Here is a 23,863-nt window from a genome sequence, read left to right as displayed (position 1 = left end):
GTCATCATTTAACGAGATGCGGCGCGAGGGAAAACTTACAGCACTCTCAATATGAGATATAAAGTAAGCTCCAACTTTATTTCGCTAAACGAGAGACTTATATACCGTTACAGAAGTTTCTATTCATAGATACACACGTACACCTGCAGCTGTTCTCACACACTCAGGAATCCTTTTGTTAACTCCCTTATTCTTTTCTCATAACACTCCTGACTCCTAATCTTTCTCATGGCATTCTTCCCGCAAAACATTCTCAGGCAAACAACTACTGCAGCTTGTCGGAATTTTACTGAGGCCTGGGAACACTGAAACCTTGCTCAGCTCTGTTCGGTTAGCATGAGTTTTGCTGGAAAAACTGTGTTTTCCAACAATTCCCCCGTTTCTGTTGTGAGAACAGATGTCTTGTTATCAGATTAATTTGCTTTGCTGTAAGTAATTGTTATTATTAGAATTGCTATAAATTTACCTAAGGAAATTTCACTAGTTAGATATGTTGCCATGGTCTAGAAATTGTCATTGCTGAAAACATTCACTTCACAGGTAAAGCTTAGAGAACCTTTTCCGGACAAGGGCTCTAAGTTTACTTGGAAGAAGGTTTAGCTTTTATAAATTCAATTTGGTAAATGAAAATTATTTGATCACATTTTGGTAAAACACTTTGGGACTCATGGCATGTTTCCCAGCCAGTTAGAACCAAAGCTTGGCCAGAGCTTAGGTGCTAAGTGGAAGGGTTTTCTTAGAACATCTTATAAACAAGCTTTGATTAATATCAATAAGGAGAGTATCTTAATATGTTACTATTTTTATAGATAGCTATATAAGGTGAGATGAAATGTTTGAAAACAGTAGATATTATTACTTAACTTTAACTAAGAAAGATAAAACCACAAAGCTTTTGTGAATAATAATATAAACTAACAAATTTAAAACTTAAAATTAATATCACTAAAAATGAATAAAACTTAATCTTAATAACTCTTATCTTAAACTAACAAGTAGGACTTAACTATAATGAAATTTAAAATTGATATTACCTTAACAACTTAACTCTAAAATTTAAAACTTAACAGAATTTAAAATTAACATCACTTAATATTACTTAACAGAATTTTAACTTTAACAGAACTTACAACTTAATAGAATTTAAATCCACTATTACTTAACTTTAACAGAATCTATGCTTAATCAAAAGATACTTAACAGGTAATTTAAACTATTTAGTATAACTTCACTCACAGGTTTTCATTCACACATTAAAACTCTCAAGAAATCAAAATCACATTCTCATTAATCACAGCCTTCATTTACACATTAAAGCATTCAAAAAGCAAACACTCTCAGTAGGCCTACAACATTCACACATACACACAAATGCTTTAGCAAAATTCAATTTTCATTTAAGGCTTTTAGTATTCAAGGTGTTATTATTTTTTTATCAGGATAATATCTTGTTACAATGCTTCTTTATTAGTAAATTGCTTTGGTCTCGGTGTCAGTGCAGCCAGGCTGAAGGAAGAGCCGATCTGCTCCATTCTGCTCAGGCTGTTTCTGTTGGCAACGCTGTTGGTTAGTTCTGGTTCGTTGCTGAAGCTGTCAATCAGTAGAGTTTAGAGTTTCATCACAGACATCACAGTTGGGCAGTGAAGGAGGCGTGGATGGCTCGCGACTCCGCCCACCGGGGTACCCTCTGGGACTTCCGCTCTGGTTGTCATTCGGCCAGAAGCCACGGCTGGAACAACTTCCTCCACAGGCGTGCCGCAGGGCAGGGGCCGCCGCTGCTCCCGGGTCACTGGTCACCCTCTGTTTGTTCTTTTTGTTTTTGCAAGCTTCTGTGCTGTGAGTATCTTTGTTACAGTAGAAACACCAGCTTTTTCTGCTACAGTTTTTCTGCATGCGTCTCTCACTCCCACATCGGTAACATCGGGATGATTTCTGGTTACTTTGTTTCTTTACCCGCGATATCGGAGCTCGTTCTAACAAAATGTTCAGTTGTTCTGGCAAAAGTCCAACAGTGACTCTCTCAAACAAAGCAGCTAAGATGTTTTTCGTTGTAACATTGCCAAATTTTGTGATACTTTGAGACAGGAACAGATTTTTCATCCAATCGAGCAACTTTAAATTCTCGGTTATCAGCAGTCTCTCCCCCCCCCTCCCTGGCGGGGGGGGTTTCCCTGGCAGCTGTGCCGCGGCTGCCGAAGTATTACGCATATCAAAAGCGGCACAGTAATTCACAGGCTTTTCTCTGCTTAATGCGGGTACTATGTCCTGCGCCGTGAGCCACGTAAGGTTTTGCTCTGTGGCATGTATTTGTAAGCAGGCTACAATTTTACTCCATGATTTGCCAAGCTTTCTTGCAATTTTATCACAGTCCAAAAGCAAAACAGCTCCGTAATTCAGCCATTCTGTTACACTGAATACTGTAATAGGATTTATAAAAAACCCATAAGCTTGTCCTACTGCCATCAGGCCAGCCAAATAAAACAGGCTACTGAGTTCGTGCTTTTCTAAAAAGCATAACAATAGAATTCGGGCTACCTCTGATTCCATTTTGGGTCCAGCTGGTTTTCAGGGTCCTGGTCAACACCGTCTAAGCACTCGATCGAGGCTCGCAAGTTGCCAGAGTTGTGCAGTATACCGAGTTATAGCCCTCACGGTAGGCAGGTAATCACCTGTGTCTTCCGACCTTTGCCAATTCGGGCAAAGACACGACACGCTGAGGCTGCACTCCTCTAGCACCTCTCCGTTCGCGCCGCTCTCAGAAGCCGGGTCGTAAAACTCCGTTGTCAGGGTCCGTTGCTCGCTCCGTATCACGTCGGAGGTCATCATTTAACGAGATGCGGCGCGAGGGAAAACTCACAGCACTCTCAATATGAGATATAAAGTAAGCTCCCACTTTATTTCGCTAAACGAGAGACTTATATACTGTTACAGAAGTTTCTAATTATAGATACACACACACTTGCAGCTGTTCTCACACACTCTGGGATCCTTTTGCTAACTCCCTTATTCTTTTCTCATAACACTCCTGACTCCTAATCTTTCTCATGGCATTCTTCCCACAAAACATTCTCAGGCAAACAACTACTGCAGCTTGTCGGAATTTCACTGAGGCCTGGGAACACTGAAACCTTGCTCAGCTCTGTTCGGTTAGCATGAGTTTTGCTGGAAAAACTGTGTTTTCCAACAAAAGACTTTGAGATTTGAGCATCCTTGCAACTTGGAAATTGAAGAATGCTCAAAAGGGGGGACTTGTTGCAAAACCATGAATAAAGACTTTAGTAGTAGTCATGCTAAGGCTTGGAGGGATCAGTAGGCCTGAGTGTAAACAGTGTTGTGTAGCGAAGTTGCCAGTAGCGATCAAAAGGATCAATAGAGCATACTGAGGAGGGTAGAAAGACTTGTCTAAGGAATGTAGCTATAGAACAGTTTGTTTATTTAAGTAATCTGCTAAGTGAAGTGTGTGACTTATCTAATAGGGTGTAGTAGATTAATGATGATAAAGAATGTTCAGTTAACGAAAAACAAAGTCACAATGTAATCATAAATCAGGTAGATGTGTCTAGAAATCAAATTCGTTGAGATGAAGCAATTTGGAAAGAAAACATATATATACTCAGTGATTTTGTAGCAGGTTGGGGCTCTGACTTTGGACGCGAGTCCTCAGGTCCCCAGGGCCCTCAATAAAGCACCGCATAAATAACTTCGGTTGTTTGTGTTTCCTCGGTTCGGGCAACACCCCCACCCTCTTAAGAAGCAGTCTCTGCACTCACCCCCCCCCTCCCTCTCTCCAAACCAGCAACACAGACAGGGGGCAGGTTGAGGGGTCCTCTGGTCAGTCCAATCAGGAAAAGAGGTTCTCTACTTAGCCAGGGGTCCTTCCCACGAGAGACAGTCCTCTGAGAACTTCTTTGGCGTGGGTCCAATCTCATGAGCAACATTCCCGCCCGAATTCTGCTGCAACATGAGTCTTTTTGTCCATAAGGTGCTGTGCAGACTCTCTGAAGCCAAGGCCAGGCTGCTTCCATGCCAGGAGCAAGGCCTTTCTCTCCCAGTCAAGGCCTTTTGCAGTTTTAACTCTTAGATGAGACTCCCACTGGTTCACAGTCTTTTCCAGGCATCCACCTCCTCCTCTGGAGTGAGCTGTGGGTGGATTTCTGCATCCTTATGGACTCCGTGGGCTGCAGGAGAAACTTCTTGCTCCCCCCATAGCTTCCACCACGGCTAGCAGAAAGTTTCAGCTCCGGTGCCGGAAGCACTGGAGCACCTCTTTCTCCCCCCTTCTTCACTGACCTTGGCAATCTCCATGCTGTTCTCCCTCACATATTTTCACCTGCACCTCCTCCTCCTCCAACTACAAAGTGAAAGAAGTGCGTGCCTGCTTTGTTTTGAATTTTTCTTAAATATGTTTTCACAGAGGCGTAACCAGCACCTTCAATTGGCCCAAACTTGGCCGGCAGCATGTCCATCACCTTCAGAGCCATCAGAGATTGGCTCTGCTGGACTTGATGTAAAAACTTCCAGAACTTTCACTCAGGACACACAGGAGCCATCTTTGTGCCACACCCCACCCCTCAGACACCTCCCCAGGCCTACTACAACAGCTTTTGAGGGGTCCAAATTTCTTCTAGATTTTAAAAACACTTCACTGATGTTTTGGGCCAATCAAAACCACCACATGGGGTCCTCCCGGGCTACCCTTTGCCTCAAGTTTGTCTTCAGCCTGAAAGGAGGGATGGCATTATCCTGGTCAGAACACCAGAAATTAAGTCATAGTAGAAATGCAGCACCCCAGGAAAAGGTTTACTCTGTCAGTAATTGGTGTCAGGATAATAAGGTCATCCCAGCAGAGTCATCTGTACACCCCAAAGTGCTGCCTACAGGTGTGTTCCTGATTTGCGGGAATCGGGCGTGGTCTGGAATCCCATCCCAATTCCGGGGGGGGCCGTGCACTCTCGGCAGGCTTTCTGTACTGGCACCTAACAAAACCCAAATTCTATATTGGAGAAACCATACTCGATTGGCCCGCCAAAAAAGACATATACAACAATTAGATCCAAATTGTGATAGCGAAGTTATCAATTGGTCATTGTCTAAAAGGATTGCTGCATCATTTTTCCTGCCTGGAGTAGCGGCAGCAAAAGCCTTAGGTGAACTTAGCCACCTTGAGTGCTGGCTCAGAAAGCATGCTAACCTAACCTCAAGTGCCCTCTCTCAGCTTCTTGAAGATGAAGAAACCACCAGGCATGCAACACTGCAAAACAGAGCAGCCATCGACTTTCTTTTATTGGCCCATGGACACGGCTGTGAAGAATTCGAGGGACTGTGTTGCTTTAACCTGTCATCTCATAGCCAGAGCATCCACGCAACAATACAGAAAATAAAGGATCAAATCAAAGAACTAAATACAGAAAAAGAAGCAGACTGGATTGGCGATCTTTTCGGACAATGGGGACTTAAAGGATGGCTACATCCTTAGTCAAAGCTGGACTGTGGGTGATCCTAATAATTTTCCTTGTTCTAAGCTTGTTCGGTTGCCTCAAGAAGTGTTTAACGAAGCAAGTAGGGGAAGCCTTTCCTTTAAATAAGGAAGGGGGAGATGTGGTGGTGCGTGATACCACCTCAAGAACTGCTGGGGAGCCAAGTGGTTCCAGTACAGCAGGGCTTCACTGGTGGGAAACATCCTAGTCTGAGTAACATGATAAGTCCCTCCCCAAATTATGTAAATCTCCCTGGCTGTAACCTAACCCCTGACTCATCCCTCCCTTCTCCCATTGGTTGTGGTGTTCCCCCCGCCTCCTCTCCCCTGATCCCAGGTGATCCCTATATCTAGGGACACATGGGGTTCTTCTTTCTCTTTCACCCTGGAACCCTCTGCAATAAACATCTGGAACATCCAGCTGATTGAGCGCTCTGAGTTCTTTGTCTCCGGTAACGCATGAGCTATCCAGCTCCCTGGGTGAGTGAGAATCTGTGCCTTACACCGGCACGGGTGTGAGAAGGGTCTTTCTGTACAGCACCAGAGCAGTGCTGGCTGGAGTGATCTCTCGATAGCCTTAGAGACACTTTCGGTAAACGCAGAGGCCTATTTCCACCCCTCCTCCCCCCATTGCGTTAGTCAGTTACTGTTGTTATTGCTAATGAGACTTCACCTGAGGAGGACAATCCAGAAAGAGAGTATCCTCTTGATCCTGGTGTGGCAGGACACCCCCCTCCGCCTTCTCTCTCTCTCCCTGATTCCGTCCCAGGAAATGGATGGCTCAGATTAGGTTGATAACCTAATCAAGGACTACCTGGTGCTGGTGACTGAAAGTCTGAAAAGACACTCCCCTGTGGAATGCAGAGAGAATGTGAGCAAATTTTCAGTGACTACAAATACACACTTTTATCCTATAAAAAGCTCACGAAAACTCAGAAAGCCAGAAGCTTTCTACAGCGTGAAGAAATGCTTTCTCCCCAGGTCTGGACGCAGCCCTGCGGTTACTTCCCTGGGATTGAGTGAGGAAATCTTAATGTATTCCAGCTCCAAATATGGATTTGGTAAGATCATTTGAGTTTCCTAAATTGTATTATTCCGGCTAACTTATAGGTACCTTTCTTAACTTGCATTTCAGCTAGCTCAAGCAAGCATTTCTTAACTTGCATTATCGTTCAAGCAAGCATTTCTTGCGTTTTTAACTATCTTTATAGTTCAAGCAAGGTTTTACCCCATAATTGCATTTTTACCATAGTGTTGCAATTATGTATTCACTGTGTGTCTATGTGTGTCAATCTGTTCTATGTTTGTATGTTTGTTATGTTCTGTGTCAAATAAATGGTATTTTTAGACAAATCGGCCAGATATCAAAGAATCTTGCGAACGGGACTAAGTCTTGGGGAACTAGCTGTCTTAAAGCCTGTCAAACTGCAAAAGCACATGAATCTCCTCTCTCCCATGCAAGACACCTGGTCCTATTGATCCTGAAAAAGCATCTGACTTGTATCCTCCCCTAGCTCCAGTACATGCTATGGCAGCGACTAGTCCTAGTGCAGAAGAAATTTTACAAACTGCATGCAGAAATGCTATCGCAAACCGACCACTGCCACATGCCACGTTGCATTCCTTTACTGACTGTGATGAGGACACACTGCCACCTGCAGGGCCTGAACCAGAAAGGTTTATACAGGAATGCCAAAGGCAGGCTTTAAAAGAAGGGGATATTGAACTTTATTGTGCTATGCCGGTTCTATATCGAAATCAAAATCCACAGCACAGCCAATTGCCATATGATATGCTAAAGGAACTGTGGATCTCAGTGAAGGAAAATGGTTTACACTCCTCCTTTACTATGAATTTAATAGATGTTATGGCCAAAGCTCATACGATGTTACCTTTGGGTTGGAAATCTCTCTTTAAAATGGTTTTGACAGGGGGACAATACTCTGTTTGGTGAATGGATTTTGTAGATATGGGTCAAACTCAGGTATTGAATAATGCCAATCAGCAATCCCCAATCAATATACCTGCCCCTCAACTCACAGGCACCTGTATGTATGCCACAGCTCACACCTAATTGCAACTGGTCCCCCAGGCATGGGAGCAAGCTACTGTTATTGTCCTGCATGCACTACAAAAAGTACTTGACACAAAAAAATTAGAGCCTGGTTTCGCCACCATCAGACAAGCCCCTCATGAACCATATGTATTGGTTTGAAAACAAACCGGTGGGAAATCACAAGTCAAGATTGAAAGTAAAAATAAGTGAAATAATACAAGGAAAAAGCACTGACAAAGTCAGATACAAACTGACACCCGGTTAGGGTGGTGGTAGCAGTCCAACTGAAGTAGTTCAGTTCAAGCGGTGATCCTGTGAAGGTCTGATCTCCAGCTGAAGGTCCAGTGGTAGCTCTTGTCCTCTGGGAACCCAGTAAGCAGGGCTAGCTCAGGTAGTTCCAAGGCCAGGTTATATCCAGGTGGGAACACCTGGCTCCTCCCTCCTGGGCAGAGCATCCCACAATGGGATAAGTCCATGAGTCATGCGGTGGGTCCCTGATGGCCCATTGTCTGTCATCCGGGGTGGGTCATTAGCAGCTGATAACAGCTAACGGCCCACAGCTGGTGGTAATAGAATACTTAAATACATCTATATTGCAACCTAGGACAACCATATATTGCCTTTTTTGACTGATTGCAATCAGCCGTTAAGTGACAAATTGAAATACAGGTGAAAGCTGATACTGTCTTAAAATCCCTTGCTTATGAAAATGCTAACAATGACTGTAAAAAAGACCTGCTTGGACCTGATACTGATGCCTGATGGGTTTTTTGTCCTTTTTCATTATACTTTTATACCATTTTATATATACTCTTTACCCTTTCCCATTCCTGTACTTTTCACTCCCTATATCTTAGCCCACATGTTTATAACCCTTGTACTCTAGCCTTGTTCAGAATTCTTTGGAGAAGATGAAACAATCTCCACAATCTCAAGAACATGAGGCACCAACCTTGAAAGAGCCCCATCCCTGGGACATGTTTTTGTAAACTAAGTTGTAACCTTTTTTGGGGGAGGTAATTTGAATAAGGGGGCAATTACTTCATTTGTTAGGTTTCTTATTGGGAAATTTTAGATAGGTATGCTAATTGGTGAGGGCCATAAAATTATACACTCGTTGTACCCAAAGGTTCTTTTGGTCATGGTGCACCTGGAATCCTATTAAACCAAGGTAATACCCTTTTCCTATACTACGTGTCTGCGTCTCAAATTTTTTTACCAGCAATTTTAGGCATCAATACGAAATAGCGCTGATGTTGAACTTTCTGATTATATTAAGACATGCGCTAATATCGGTTTGGATCAATTCAAAGCAGAACTTTTTGCTACTGCCTTAGCCCAACAGCTGCAAGTGGCCAGAGCAGCTGTTAAGTGCTTTGAATGTGGAGAAGGGGGCCACATTAGAAAACAGTGTCCGAAAATACAAAAAGACAATAAAAAACCCAATACACCTTGCCCTCGATGCAAAAAGGGGTTTCACTGGGGAAACCAGTCCCAGTCTGTTGCAGTGTGCTAGCAGGATTTAGGGTATGCATATCATTGGTCCTGTGCTCTCCCCCGCCCCCATTCTGTATATGGTTTATGTTCTAGAAATCTCTCCCTAGCTCAGTGTATTATTGGTTTCCTGAGTCTGTACCCTCCTCTGCTGTAAACCTATTGGTTGTAACCCCTTTTCCCCTCCTTATCTCTTCCCCTCTGGCTTTCCCTGGTTGGCTCTTCAAAGCTAACCACTCCCCTTTTCCCTTCCCTTTTAATCCTCTGCACCCCTTTGTTCTGCGTTCGCAGTCTCTGGGTTCCTTGCACCTTCCCCACCCCTCACTTTCCGTCCCTCTTCCTCTTCCTTGCCCTGTGCCCGTGGATCCTAATAAACTCCCCTGGAACCCCAGACTGTGATCCAGCACTTCTTTGTTTGCTGCGCCTCCATGACAACTCACATCCCCTGAGTGCCACTGCCTGCCGCAGTGCCCTGCCACCGCCATGTGTGCCCCGGTGTGTCTCGGCCCCAGATGGCCCCCCCTCTGTGCGGCGTGGGGTGGCCGTCCGTGAAACACGAGAACACACCGGTCAAAGTTTGATAAGGACAGGAACCCCCTCGCAAAGGAGGGAAAATTGAAAGAGGGTGCAAGGTCAGGTACCCCCCAATCCAACAGGACCCCACTCAATCAGACACCAATGCAAGCACAAATCTTGCAAGGGGCACCCCCGGGAATGCCAGCTTGGACTTGGCCATCAGCGTTACCACAGTCCTAAAGGATACCTCTGTTCATCTGTTACCCACTGCTGTTTTTGGTCCACTACCATTTCAAACTCACTGATTGTTATTAGGTCACTCTTCCACCATGAGAACAGGATTGTTTATGTTACCAGGAATCATCAATGCAGATTATAAAGGGGAAATCAAAATCATGGCTTGGACACCCAATCCTCCCTGTACAGTGGCACAAGGAAGCCGATTGGCACAATTAATACCACTGCCAGCAATTTCTTGTTCAGCACTGATCCTAAAACATCAACAAAATGCAGGAGGATTTGGGAGCACAGGTATCCTGCAAATATTTTGGTCAAAAATCATAGGGGTACAACAGCCATTACTCACTTGTCAAATAGGCTCTAAGTCTTTTACAGGACTGGTCGATACTGGAGCTGATCTATCATAGCACAAAAGGAATGGCCCCCCGAGTGGCCTCTGGTACCTTCTACGGCGATTGTCACAGGAGTCGGAGGACAGCAAGTACCTTAGCAGTCAGCAAAAGAGCTGCAGATCATCAGTCCAGATAGCAAGACTTCCACCTTGCGGCCGTATGTACTCCCGATCCCGGGCACTCTGTGGGGATGAGATCTCATGATGCAATGGGGTTTGGTCATTTCAACACATTTTTAATAGGGGCCACCGATGAAAAGCCACTCCTCAAACTGACTTGGCTCACAAGAAAACCTGTTTGGGTCAGCCAGTGACCCAAACAGGAGTTAAGCTTCACCAGGCCTGGATTCTCATACAAGAGCAACTAAATTTGGGCAACATAGTCCCTTCCACCAGCCCATGGAATACACCTATTATTGTTATCCCTAAAAAATTAGGGAAATTGAGGCTTTTACAGGATCGTAGGGCAGTTAATGCAGTAATGTCACCTATGGGACCATTACAACCGGGAATACCTAACCCTACAATGATTCCAGAACACTGGGAATTAACAATAATTGATTTAAAAGACTACTTCTTCACAATTCCTTTACATCCAGATGATAAGTCCAAGTTTGCTTTTTCTCTACCATCTGTCAATCATGAGGCTCCCATAGAATGATATGAGTGGGTTGTCCTACCTCAAGGTATGAAAAACAATCCAACTATCTGTCACTTTGTCGTTCACTCAGCAATACAACCAGTATGGCAAAAAAAAAGCCATCTGTTTTGCTGTATCACTACATGGACTATATTTTAATCGCTTCTTAAAGAGAAATCGACGAGAGGGAACTCACGGCACTCTCAATATGAGATATAAAGTAAGCTCCATTTTATTTCACCAAACGAGAGACTTATATACTGTTACAGACATTTCTAATTATAGATACACACACCTGCAGTCTGCTTCTCACACATTCAGGGATCCTCCTGTTAACTCCCTTATTCCTTTCTCATAACACTTCTGACTCCTAATCTTTCTCATGACATTCTTCCCACAGAACATTCTCAGGCAAACAAACCACTGCAGCTTGTTGGAATTTTACTGAGGCCTGACCATGTTAAAGCCTTGCTCAGGCTTGTTTAGTTAGCATGAGTTTTGCTGGAAAACTGCGTTTTCCAACAGCTTCTGGCAGTTCTTTACTGTTGAAGGACTGTCTTACTGTTTTAAAAATGATGCTTGCCAGCAGAGGCTTATATGTAGCCACAGAAAAAATCCAAACAGAACCTCCTTGGAAATACTTGGGCTTTAAATTACTAGAAACAAGTTATCCCACAGCCAGTAACATTAAAACTGACATACACACATTGAATGACTCACAAAAGTTACTGGGCACTCTTAAGTGGATTCACCCTTTCCTGGGAATCACCACAGAGGAATTATCCCCCTTGTTTCAATTGTTAAAAGGGAACCCAGATCTTTCCTCCCCATGGCAGTTAACGAAGATTGCCCGAGAGGCTTTGGCACATGTAAGCGACAAAATTAATAAATTGTTTGCCAGGCGCCAGAACCCAAATTTGCCTTTACGGCTGTTCCTAATTCTGCAATCTTTTCAACCCTGTGGTCTCATTGGTCAACGTGATGAATATCTTCTCTGCCTATTGGAATGGATTTTTCTACCACACACCTTCATAAAAACCATAACAACCCAACTCGAGTTGGTTTTTCAATTGCTGTCGATGTGATGACTTTGATGCCAGACTCTGTCAGGACATGATCCAGCAGTCATACACCTTCCTATTGCTGCTACAGAATTAGAAAACCTATTCAGGGACTCACTGTGATTTCAAACTGTGTTGACTGACTATAATGGAATTTTTTTCCATTTAATGCCCCATCATATCCTTCTACAATCTTTCCAGGAACTCTCATTTCAACTGCGGAGGCTGCAGTCAAAGACACTTATCCCTGATGCAAAAACTATTTTCACTGATGGGTCAGGAAAAACACACAAAGCTGTGACCCTGTGGAAAAACAACATGGGACAATGGGAACATTCGATAACCTTTCAACCTGGATCCACCCAGCTGGAGGAGCTGGCAGCCGTAGTAGAGGCATTTCGTCTCTTCTCAGAGGAACCTATTAATATTCTTTGGGATTATTTCTATGTTACAGGAATCGTTGAGAGCATTGAACACTCCTTCCTGAAGGAAGTCTCTAACAAAAATCTTTTTGTGTTGTTAACCACTTCGTACAACCTTTTACTTCACAGGCCTCATAAGTATTACATTCTGCACCCTAGGTCCCACACCACTCTGCCTGGACCTATAATGGAAGGTAACATGAAAGCAGATACCCTTGCTATAACAGCTACTGTACCACAAAAATTAGAACAGCCTAAACTTTTGTGGCTAGCACAGGTCTTTCCCATGAGAACTTTCTCCTGTGTTTTATAAACAAAGATAAAGTTTGGATGTTGTTAAAACAGTGTCTCGAGATTTGGACAGTTCGGGCCTGGCCAATCAGGCCTAGGGGGAGGTTTCTGACTGACCAATCTGGGTGACCTCTGAAAAGTCTATATAGGTTGGAATCAAAATAATAAAGCTCTCTTTTTCTATGCCACGCTGAGAATCCAGGTTCTTCTCTGCTAGTGGCTCAACAGAGACAAACTTTCTTGTGATTTCTATCACCAGAATACCCGAGCACTAGCCACACAATTTAATTTAACTCTGCCACAAGCACGAGATATAGTGAATACTTGCTCAAAACATCAGCAAACTCTTTCTCTGCCACAAGCATTAGGTACAAACCCACAAGGGATGAAATCTAATGACATTTGGCAAGCAGATATAACACACATATCGAGCTTTGTGACTTTTAAATATGTCCATGTTTCCATTGATACTTTTTCAGGTTTTATAGTAGCAACAGCACACAAAGGTGAGAAATACAGAGATGCCACTAGACACTGGCTACGTGCTTTTACCACAATGGGAGTCCCTCAACAGAAAAAAACAGATAACGGACCCACACATACATCTCATAAAACACAAGAATTTTTCCACACTTGGGGTATCAAACACATCACAGGTATTCACCAACAGGACAAGCCATAGTAGAGAGGGCACATTATACATTGAAAAACATGCTGCAGAAACAAAAAAGGGTATGCTCCCTCAAGAGCAGCTTGACAAGGCAACCTATGTTTTAAATTTTCTGAATCTCTCCACTAGAGATGATTTGACAGCACGCCTAGGTTAGACTGCTGATGGAGAAGGAGTTCACCCAGAAGTTACATACAAAGATGTACATAGCAGTCAGTGGAAAGGTCCAGTTCCACTTTTAGCTTGGGGAAGAGGTTATGGGTACATCTTTCTGTCTACCAGCCCATACTGGCTCACAGCGAGATATATCAAACCAAGTCAATGACTTCAACAATGAATTTTGCCTGTGAGGTATATTAAAGAGAAACGACGAGAGGGAACTCACGGCACTCTCAATATGAGATATAAAGTAAGCTCCATTTTATTTCACCAAACGAGAAACTTATATACTGTTACAGATGTTTCTAATTATAGATACACACACCTGCAGTCTGCTTCTCACACATTCAGGGATCCTCCTGTTAACTCCCTTTTTCTTTCTCATAACACTTCTGACTCTCTAATCTTTCTCATGACATTCTTCCCACAGAACATTCTCAGGCAAACAAACCACTGTAGCTTGTTGGAATTTTACTGAGGCCTGACCATGCTGAAGCCTTGCTCAGGCTTGCTCAGTTAGCATGAGTTTTGCTGGAAAACTGCGTTTTCCAACAGTTCCCCCGTTTCGCTTGTGAGAACAGACGTTGTCTGTTATCAGATTAATTTGCTTTGCTATAAGTTATTGTTATTATTAGAATTGCTATAAATTTACCTAAGGAAATTTCATTAATTATTTAGATATGTTGCCATGGTCTAGGAATTATCATTACTGAAAGCATTCACTCCACAGGTAAAACTTAGAGAACCTTTTCCGGACAAGGACCCTAAGTTAACCTGGAAGAAGGTTTAGCTTTTATAAACTCAATTTGGTAAATGAAAATTAATTGATCACATTTTGATGCAGAATACTTTGAGACTCATGGCATGTTTCCCAGCCAGTTAGAACCAAAGCTTGGCCAGAGCTTAGGTGCTAAGTGGAAGGGTTTTCTTAAAACATCTTATAAACAAGCTTTGATTAATATCAATAAGGAGAGTATCTTAACATGTTACTATTTTTGTAGATAACTATATAAGGTGAGATGAAATATTTGAAAATAGTAGATATTATTATTTGACTTTAACTAAGAAATATAAAGCTGCAAAGCTTTTTGTGCAATAATATAAACTAACAAATTTACGACTTAAAGTTAACATCACCGAAAATGAATAAAACTTAATCTTAATAACTCTTATCTTAAACCAACAAATAGGACTTAACTATAATGGAATTTGAAATCAATACCACTTTAACAACTTAACTCTAACAAAATTTAAAACTTAACAGAATTTAACATTTACATCACTTAATATTATTTAACAGAATTGTAACTCTAATAGAACTTAATAGAATTTAAATTCACTATTACTTAACTTTAACAGAATCTATATTTAACTAAAGGTACTTAACAGGTAGTTTAGACTGTTCAATATAACTTTACAACTTATGGTCTAAGTGCTACTTAGCCTAACAGTGATCTTGCTCGCACAATCCTTCTAATAAATCATGTCCGTGATCTTTAAGCCATTGTGTAACAATTCCCCCTTTTCTCTTTTGGGCGAGCAAGATTCCGTCAGTTGTTTGATTAATTTGCTTAGCAACACACTTATAAGTAATTTTCACTACAATAACTATTAATATAAGAATCACTAACCAACGTAGACCTTCTTTAAGCAAGGGTATCAACCATGGTGACAGACCTCCAAACAGGGATGATAACCATTTGTCTAAGGGATTGACATCAACTGTAATTGTGGAGGTATGCTTTTTCAACCACTCTAATTGCTTATGGATGGAATTGCTATGATCTGACAAATTAAAGCAGCACATCCCCTCAAAGTCTTTACAACCATGGCCTTGAGCTAATAATAAGAAATCAATAGCAGCTCGATTTTGAAGCACGGCATGTCGCAAACTCTTTTGGTCCAGCAGCAATTGGGAAAGGATATTAGTAGTAACATTTGCTTGTTTAACTGTCCAACATGCAAGTTTTTCAATTTGCCTGAGGGCTCTTGCAGCAGCTATTCCAGGGGTAAACAGGGATTTGAATACTTTAGCTGTTACTGACCATAATTCAACATCATCTTTGCACCGTGAATTTAGTTGGTGAGACAGAGAGCGCTGTTGGCGTTTTGGCTCGGCGACTACGCTAAGCCACATGCGCTGGTTGGGTGCTAAAAGAGTTAGTTCTCCTAAATAACATGGCCCTCCAAAGATGTTATGAGGGACTCCTTGCCATGCTCTATCTCCACATATTAGGAATACAGATGGAGGTAACGCTTTTGGCGTTCCGTTGTTCCAAATCGTAATTGGCGATTTCTTTATTTCAGCTCCCAAAGCACCCAAACTTTGATTAGCAGTGTTGTTACTTCCGCAATAGCCGCCTTTAACATTGTATGAATAATCTGCTATATTTATCGGGCTGACATTTGTCCAGCCTTTGTTAGGATAACTTAAGGTTAGGTTTTGTTGTCTATTTCCAAACCAAATGCATGTTTGGGTCCAATTGCTGGAGGTATTACCAATTTTCATGGACCCCAAGAGACGTAACTCCTCTGGGTCCCAAGGCAAGGTAGTATTTAACTGATTGATTAGGTTTGCAGCACACCAAGAGGTGCTTTTCGCTATAGAACATTTAAGATAGGTGCTATAATTGCTAAACGCCTCAAAACTGAACAAAGGCACACTGACTAAACATGTTTTAAATGGTGCAGTAGCTGATTGCAAACTGAGGCAAAATTCTGGGTTATGCGTTGCACCGGCCCAAGTCACCCACAGGTTCTGTCTTTCTTCAACCTTCGTTATGAGGGTCGTGGCTGAGCCCGATATTAGAGCCTTGATCGCTAGCAGCACGAGGAACAGCTTTGGTCCACTTCGCAGGGACCCACTGTGTACCTGTGGATGTAAGCACACACATGTAACCGCGCCCTATATATTTCACTTCTGCCGGGCCTCGCCACAGGCCTGAGCACGGGTCGCGATACATGACCATCATGGGTTCCTTATGCTCTGAAGCGGGAGCTCGGCCATGCACTTGTGCAGGAGGAGAATCCTGGTCTGAAAAAATACACAAATAGTTTAACACAAACAATGTTTTAGCTAGCCTTTCACTAACATCACGAACATCATTAAATTTGTCTAAATATCGTTTTAGAGTCTGATTTGCTCGCTCAACAATGGCTTGTCCCGTTGGTGAATGGGGAATGCCTGTTACATGCTTGACCCCCCACTGTTGACAGAATTGTCGCATTTTTTCGCCGATATATGCGGGCCCATTGTCGGTCTTGATCTGCTGCGGCACTCCCATAACTGCGAAACAACTTGTCAAATGCCGTATGACGTGGGTGGCCTTTTCTCCTGCTTGAGCCGTGGCCCACAAAAATCTGCTGTATGTGTCAATTGTAACATGCACATACTTTAATTGACCAAACTGAGGGACATGGGTAACATCCATCTGCCAAAGTTCACAAGGGCCTAACCCTCGTGGATTTACTCCAATTCCTAGGCCTGGTCCATGATGGCTACAACTTGGACAAGCTCTGACAATGCCTTTTGCTTCTTCCATAGTAATCTTAAATTGGTGGAAGAGTCCCTTGGCATTTTGATGAAAAGTGTTGTGAGCTTCTCTGGCCTTAACAAATTCGCTCAGTGGCACCACTACTGAAACTAAACGATCCGCTCTCTCATTGCCTTCCCCAAGGCCTTTTGACCATTTGTGGCTTCGTATGTGAATGACAGCATAGGCGCATTCTCGCTGATAAATTGCAGCCTGCAGCTGTCTCAATAGTTCGAAAAGTCGTTTATTTTGGCAATCTTTGAGCCGGGCATCTTCGATACGCTGTACTATGCCAGTGACATACATGGAGTCAGAAATTACATTTAACTCCGTAGAGTGCCAGTTCACAAAGGCCCAAACGACTGCTGCCAGTTCCAAGGTTTGCAGTGAATCTTCTTCTTTCGCGGCTAATATGTGATGATGCCATTTGCTGTCTTGCATCCAAGTTGCTGCTGCGCGTCGAGATTTCCGTCCTGCATCTGTAAAAACTGTCACTGCATTTTGCAATGGGCGCTCACTCCTTTTTGGTATTGTAATCCAATCTTGGTTACTCACCCAACGCAGGGTGGTAGATCGCAGTGGCTCCACCCTAATTTCCACTGCTTGAGACAGCAGGCTGATTTGCAGCGCTTGCGAATTCTGAAGATACCACTCGAGGTTTCGTCGTTTCATCGGCAGGTAAATGGTTTCCGGCTCTTGGCTTGTTAACTGTAAAATCCTGGCGCGACCCTTCTGGATCAATTCTGCTATGTTTTCAACCTTTTGTTGAATTGTGGTTTTGGGCTGGATGCTAGTGAACAGCCATTCCAATATTTTCACTTTATTCTCCCTCTTTTTATTTTTGCACTGCGTAAGTGCACCAAGGATTTGTTTTTCGCCGCTTAAAATTGTAAGGTCTACTGGAATGTCCGGGTCACAACGATCAACCCAGCGTTGTGCAATTTGTGTGCCGATTTTCTGAATAATCTGCTGTTGCAGCGGGGTTGGATGTACTGTCCGTGCTGGGTCGGTGCCTTGTAGCAGTGGTCGCAAGGCATCAATGTCATCGTTTGAAATGCCAATAACTGGACGTAACCATTGAATATCGCCTAGGAGGCGCTGTGCATCATGTAACGTCTTCACATGTGTGTTAAGCTGTAATTTTTGTGGTCTTACATGCCCTTGTGTTATTTGCCATCCTAAGTATTTCCAAACAGGAGAACGCTGGATCTTTTCAGGGGCAATGGTTAGTCCATGTCTGCCTAATTGTTGTTGAAGCATATTTTCTTGTTCGCTAGTAAAAGCTGAGGCCTGGGCAAATAAAATGTCATCCATATAGTGGTAAATCACTGTTTCAGGCCATGCTGTACGAATGGGTTGTAACGCATTGGCTACAAACAGTTGGCACAGGGTGGGGCTATTTTTCATTCCCTGTGGCAGAACAGTCCATTTAAATCTCAAGAAAGGGGCTTCTCTGTTAATTGTTGGTAGGGTAAAAGCAAATCGCGCAGTGTCCACTGGATGCAGCGGAATTGTAAAAAAGCAGTCTTTCAAGTCAATGATTAACAGGTGCCATCCCTCAGGAAGCATGGCAGGGTTTGGCAATCCAGGTTGGAGGGCCCCCATTGCCTGCATTTGTGCATTAACTGCTCGCAGGTCATGTAACAGTCTATACTTGCCGGATTTTTTCTTGATGACAAAAATGGGTGTGTTCCAAGGGCTCGTGGAAGGTCGCAAATGTCCTTGTTGCAATTGTTCTTGCACCAACAGCTGTGCTTGTATTAGACTTTCCCCTTTTAGCGGCCACTGCCCTATCCATACAGGCTTGTCTGTTGTCCATGTGAGCTGGATCGGGAAAGTCCATCTGACAGCGACCGCTGGGGAAAATGCTGATTGGTTAACACGAGTCCCAGATGGTCTATCACATCCCGGCCAATTAAGGCATTCACCTTTTTTGGTAAGGGCATAATAGTTACATGGACTGTTGCCACTCTGCCCCCGATAGCTACTTGAATTGGATCAGAGCTCCGCTGTACTGAAACTGAACCCCCAACGCCTTCAATTCCACTCAAAGTATGGTGATGTGGCCATTCAGTTGGCCAACAGGTGGTAGACATTATCGTAATATCTGCACCTGTATCAAGTAATGCTGGCAATGTTTGGGAGATATCTCCCCGAGTCCAAGTAGTTTCCACAACTGGTCGTTCTGTTAATGGGACTGTTAACATTGCAAGTTCTCCTGTAGAGCCAAATCTACCGGCTCCACGATCCACGAGTGCCTCGTGTTGTTGCATCTGTGCGACCATTTGCGGGAGCGGGACGAGTTGAGCTAGTCTTGTATTTTTAGGAATATAAATGGGGGGAAACATAGTTTGCACCATGATGTGAATTTCACCTGTAAAATCAGCATCAATTATTCCTGGTAAGACGAACAGTCCTTTTATGCTAGCAGATGAACGACCCACTAGAAGCGCGCCCACAGGTTCGTTGTTAATGCAAAGCGGGCCTTGAATCCTAGTAGGAACTTTTACAGGGCGCAAATCGATGATTGTTACACCTACTGCTGTTGCCAGGTCCAGGCCGAGGCTTCCCTTGGTGGCAGGTCGGAGGATGTTTGCTGATCGAAGGGATTGACGGCGGGCGAGCTCATTGGCGGAGATGTCGTTGTGTATGAAGGATGAGGTGGTGGGATAGTCGCGGGGGTGAGGGCTGGAGCTGCTATTTGTGTCGGGGCGCGGCGGCTGGACGCGCTCTTCTTCGCGTTTCCCGATCACCGACAAGCTAGCGTGGCGTGGGTATCGTTGTTGCATTTCTTACACCAGACTGGATCTTTACATTGCTTCTTTGTGTGTCCTTCAAGCCCACAACGGTAGCACTTCATACTTTTCCCTAATTTTTCCCCTCCTGCAGGCAAGCTAAGGGGTCGCAGTGGCCCTAAAGCAGCAAAGGCTTGAGACTGTGCTTGGGCTAATTTCTCTCCTAGCTTATCTCCCATAGCTGTCACTAACTCTGCCACAAATGCCTGGGTGCCTACTGGTACACGACTCATACGTTCTAACATCATTTCCAGGGTAGCATTTATGGGCAGTGTGACAAGAATACTTTTCGTTTGCTGGTTACAATTTTCTGTCACACAATAATGCTCCTGACATCCATGGTTCTACCCCAGCATTCAGCATTGCAGCTGAGACTTTATCAACAAAGCTAGCAAAAGACTCATCTCTTCCTTGTTTAATAGACATGTAGGATGGTGTGGGGGGGGTAGTGTGCACTCTGAAAATAGCATCTCGTGCAGTTCGCATGGATTCTATTAAAATGTCTGGACCCAATTGTAATTGTTCAATAATTGTAGCCCACCGGCCTTGGCCCATTAATTGTTCTGGAATGACCCCTTGTAAGGGGTCATTTTCCCCCCGTGGCTGACTCGCTGACTGATGGCACAGCTCTTGCCAGTGAGCCTGCCACAGCAGCTGTTGTGACTGGGTCATAATCATTTTAATAATATTTTTGATGTCTTCTGGGCACAGTATATAATTTCCCCAAATATAATTCAACATTACTCTTGTTGGTTCACCATGCAAACCCGATTCAGTAGCTGTGCTACGCAGCTGCGTGAGCAGCTTCCAATCGGTAGCAACATGGGTCGCTTGCTGCCCACCCCCTTCTATCGGTTCAAAAAGTACAGGAAATGCTTGCTCAGCTTGACTTAGCAATGTTAGTGTTTCTGCAATTTGTATATTACCTTCTTGTACAGCTTTTTCTGCAACGCCTTTCCAATTAAATCTGCGCTTGCCTAATAATCGAGAATCGCTCTGAAGAACCTGTCTGACAGGAACACAAATTTCAGCAGGCGGGGGAGGTGCGCTGGGCCACCCTTCAGAGCCTGGTGTACTAACAGGGTTTAAATCAGATGTAGTACAGTGTTTCGTTAAAGATTCCTGCGCTCCTAACACTTTGCACTTTCCCGGCGGGGGCAAGCTGGGTGGATCTGCGCCCACAGCAAGCATGCCCGGAGCAGGACGCTCAATTTCTCCCACTCCTTTTCCCAATTCAAAGTGCTCCCCCCCGGCATCTGATCCCAACTTGTCAGTAGCTACGGCAGCTATTTTCTTTTCTGCTTGAAACCGTTGTAAGCAATTAATGACTTCTTTCCACAGTCTCGCTAATTTATTGCATGTTTTATCACCCTCTAGCAATCCATCAAACAAGATATGTTCAACCTTTTGCCATTCGAGCTCATCAAACAATAAATCAGGGTCAGCAAACAACCCTTTATCTTTCCCTGCAGTAACTAAAGCGGCTAAGTATTTTAAAGCATCTTTGCTTACTCCGCGCTTTTCTAAAAAGCGTAATAATAAGTCTTGGGCTACCTCTGATTCCATTTTTGGTCCAGCTGGTTTTCAGGGTCCTGGTCAACACCGTCTAAGCACTCGATTGAGGCTCGCAGTTGCCAGAGTTGTGCAGTTCACCGAAGTATAGCCCCACGGTAGGCAGGTCCTATTTGGCCTGTGTCTGCAGGATCTTCCCCAATTCGGGCGAAGATTTGACACACTGTAGCTGCACTGCTCCGGCGCCTCTCTGTTCCCGCCACTCTCAGAAGCAGGGTCGTAAAACTCCGCTGTCAGGGTCCGTAGTCGTCGGGGTCACCATTTAAAGAGAAACGACGAGAGGGAACTCACGGCACTCTCAATATGAGATATAAAGTAAGCTCCATTTTATTTCACCAAACGAGAGACTTATATACTGTTACAGATATTTCTAATTATAGATACATACACCTGCAGTCTGCTTCTCACACATTCAGGGATCCTCCTGTTAACTCCTTTTTTCTTTCTCATAACACTTCTGACTCTCTAATCTTTCTCATGACATTCTTCCCACAGAACATTCTCAGGCAAACAAACCACTGTAGCTTGTTGGAATTTTACTGAGGCCTGACCATGCTGAAGCCTTGCTCAGGCTTGCTCAGTTAGCATGAGTTTTGCTGGAAAACTGCGTTTTCCAACAGTATATCAAACCCAGCCAAGGATGACAGAAACTAATTTTGTCCTTTCTCTGCTGCTATATTGCCATCAAGTGGTGGAAGAAAGAATCTACTGGACACGCATTCTCGAGCTACCACTCTTCCGACCTCTGACCTGGTGGGATCCAGAGACCCCCTCAGCAACAATGGAACAGAATGGGTAGGAGGAACTTGGCTTCCTCCCCTAGATCTGGATATTGTAGATATGTATATTAACAATGCTATTTACGTTACTGATTTACCGCCTATATGCTTAATGTGGAATCAAATAAGTACCCTTCTACCCTTACCCTGTGCTAATTTTTCTATGCAATTTCATTTAATATATGTACACTCAGAGACTTGAAAAAAGTTGTCTGCTATTACATTACCAGCCATTCTGTCTCTCTAACAAATCTGTGGATGCCACCCCACCTCCTTTCCCTAAATGTTGTTTTACACCCATTTCCAATATACGGCATTTGGCAGGGACATCATTCATAAGACAACAGCCACAACAACAGTTCTTTCAGTATGGAAAAAGAATTGATTGGGGTCCACATGGTATCTTTAGAGAAAGTGGGACTAATACAACCATTCTCCTGAACCAAAAGGCAAACAGCAGCATTGTTTGGCATGATGGAGGAATGGCTGGGTCATTAATTCAATATTATTTAGACAATATTCAATCCCATGTTCATAAACATTTATGGAAAATGTTGTTACCTGCTTTTGGTAATTAGCTTTTGGTAATAGCAGGTAAAAATGGATAAGAATGCCACAATTGCCAATCTAACACTGCTACAGGATGAATTACTATGTCTTCTACTTCAAACCCATATGTTTGTGCTTTAGCTAACAACTTTTCAATAGATTATAGAAAAGGTTTGCATTTTTTATCCACTAACACTTTTATTTTTAAATCATGAGTAGCCTGTTATGACATGCATAATTATTCTGTCCTTCTTCCATTTAAAAGAAGACCTGAAATCTGGATACCTGTAGATCTGACTCGAACCTAGGAAGGACAAGACAGCATTTCACAATTATCCCTACTTGTCCAAAAAGAAATCCAAAAGAGTAAGTGATGTAGCAGGGTCTGGGAGGGGCTGCAGGAGCCAGCTCCCCCCCCAGAACGGGGTCCCTGGTCTGTGTAATTCCACTGGATTCGGGGCGGGCAGCCCCCAGGGTCCGCTCAGTGTGGCGTGAGTCTTGTAGCCACAGAAATTCAACAGGAAACAAAGTAAGATGAAGAAACGAACTGGAATCCATCTCAGTTCTGCCAGAGAGGTTTATTTGGGGTAAGGAAAAAGGGTTGCAGGGGAAGGAGGGGGGGAGAGGAAAGTGAGGGATGGTATAAGGGGCTAGCAGCTCAGAGATGAAGAGCTTGAGCTGATCCAGACATCGGCTTATAAAGGGAAAGGAAGGGGAGGGACTGTCTCCTCTAGAGCCAGTCCCGGGGAGTCTGAAGGGAAGATTGGCAAAAGGGTACACACCTATAGGTTTCAGGTACAGCAGGATGCATATTTCAAAATGAACCAATCGCATACAGAGCAGGGGAACAAAGGAAGCCACATGGAAATCCGAAAATCACATAACCACAAGTAAGAAACGAGTTTGCAAATTTTTGGGTTGGCTAATTGTTGCTCTTGTTTCTGCCATAATAATGTTAACCACAGCCTCTGTGGCTGTCGCAGCCTTGACAAATTCAATTCAAACTGCCCATATCGTGGGACAAGCTTTAATTAATATTACACAAGAATTACAAACACAAGAACAAATTGATCAAGAAATAATGGTCAGTTTAGATTCCTTAGAAAGTGCACTTTTATGGGTAGGCGAAAAAGTTGAGGCCCAAAAATCTTGCCTATCCCTTCCCTGTGACTGGGAACATATTCATAATTCCCTGTGTGTAACGCCTCTTCCATGGAAT

General features: G+C 43.5%; 1 protein-coding gene and 1 long non-coding RNA gene across 2 annotated transcripts in view; both read right to left on the bottom strand.

The window, feature by feature from the left end:
* Positions 1–23,863, bottom strand: part of LOC146425627 (uncharacterized) — a 449,835-nt gene that overhangs the window by 247,702 nt on the left and 178,270 nt on the right. The window lies entirely within an intron of this gene.
* On the bottom strand, positions 14,861–19,738 carry LOC146425632 (uncharacterized). The gene is made up of 2 exons (XM_085041490.1): positions 19,490–19,738; positions 14,861–16,288 (listed from the first exon to the last, which is right to left on the bottom strand). Exons 1-2 carry the CDS (start codon positions 19,736–19,738, stop codon positions 14,861–14,863), a joined length of 1,677 nt encoding a protein of 558 aa, XP_084897616.1.

The sequence above is a fragment of the Lichenostomus cassidix genome, chromosome W (assembly GCF_008360975.1).
Source record: "Lichenostomus cassidix isolate B80296 chromosome W, HeHo_3.0, whole genome shotgun sequence".
Lineage (NCBI taxonomy): Eukaryota > Metazoa > Chordata > Aves > Passeriformes > Meliphagidae > Lichenostomus > Lichenostomus cassidix.
Note: the sequence above shows the minus strand (reverse complement) of the source record. Positions and strands in the feature narration are given on the sequence as shown.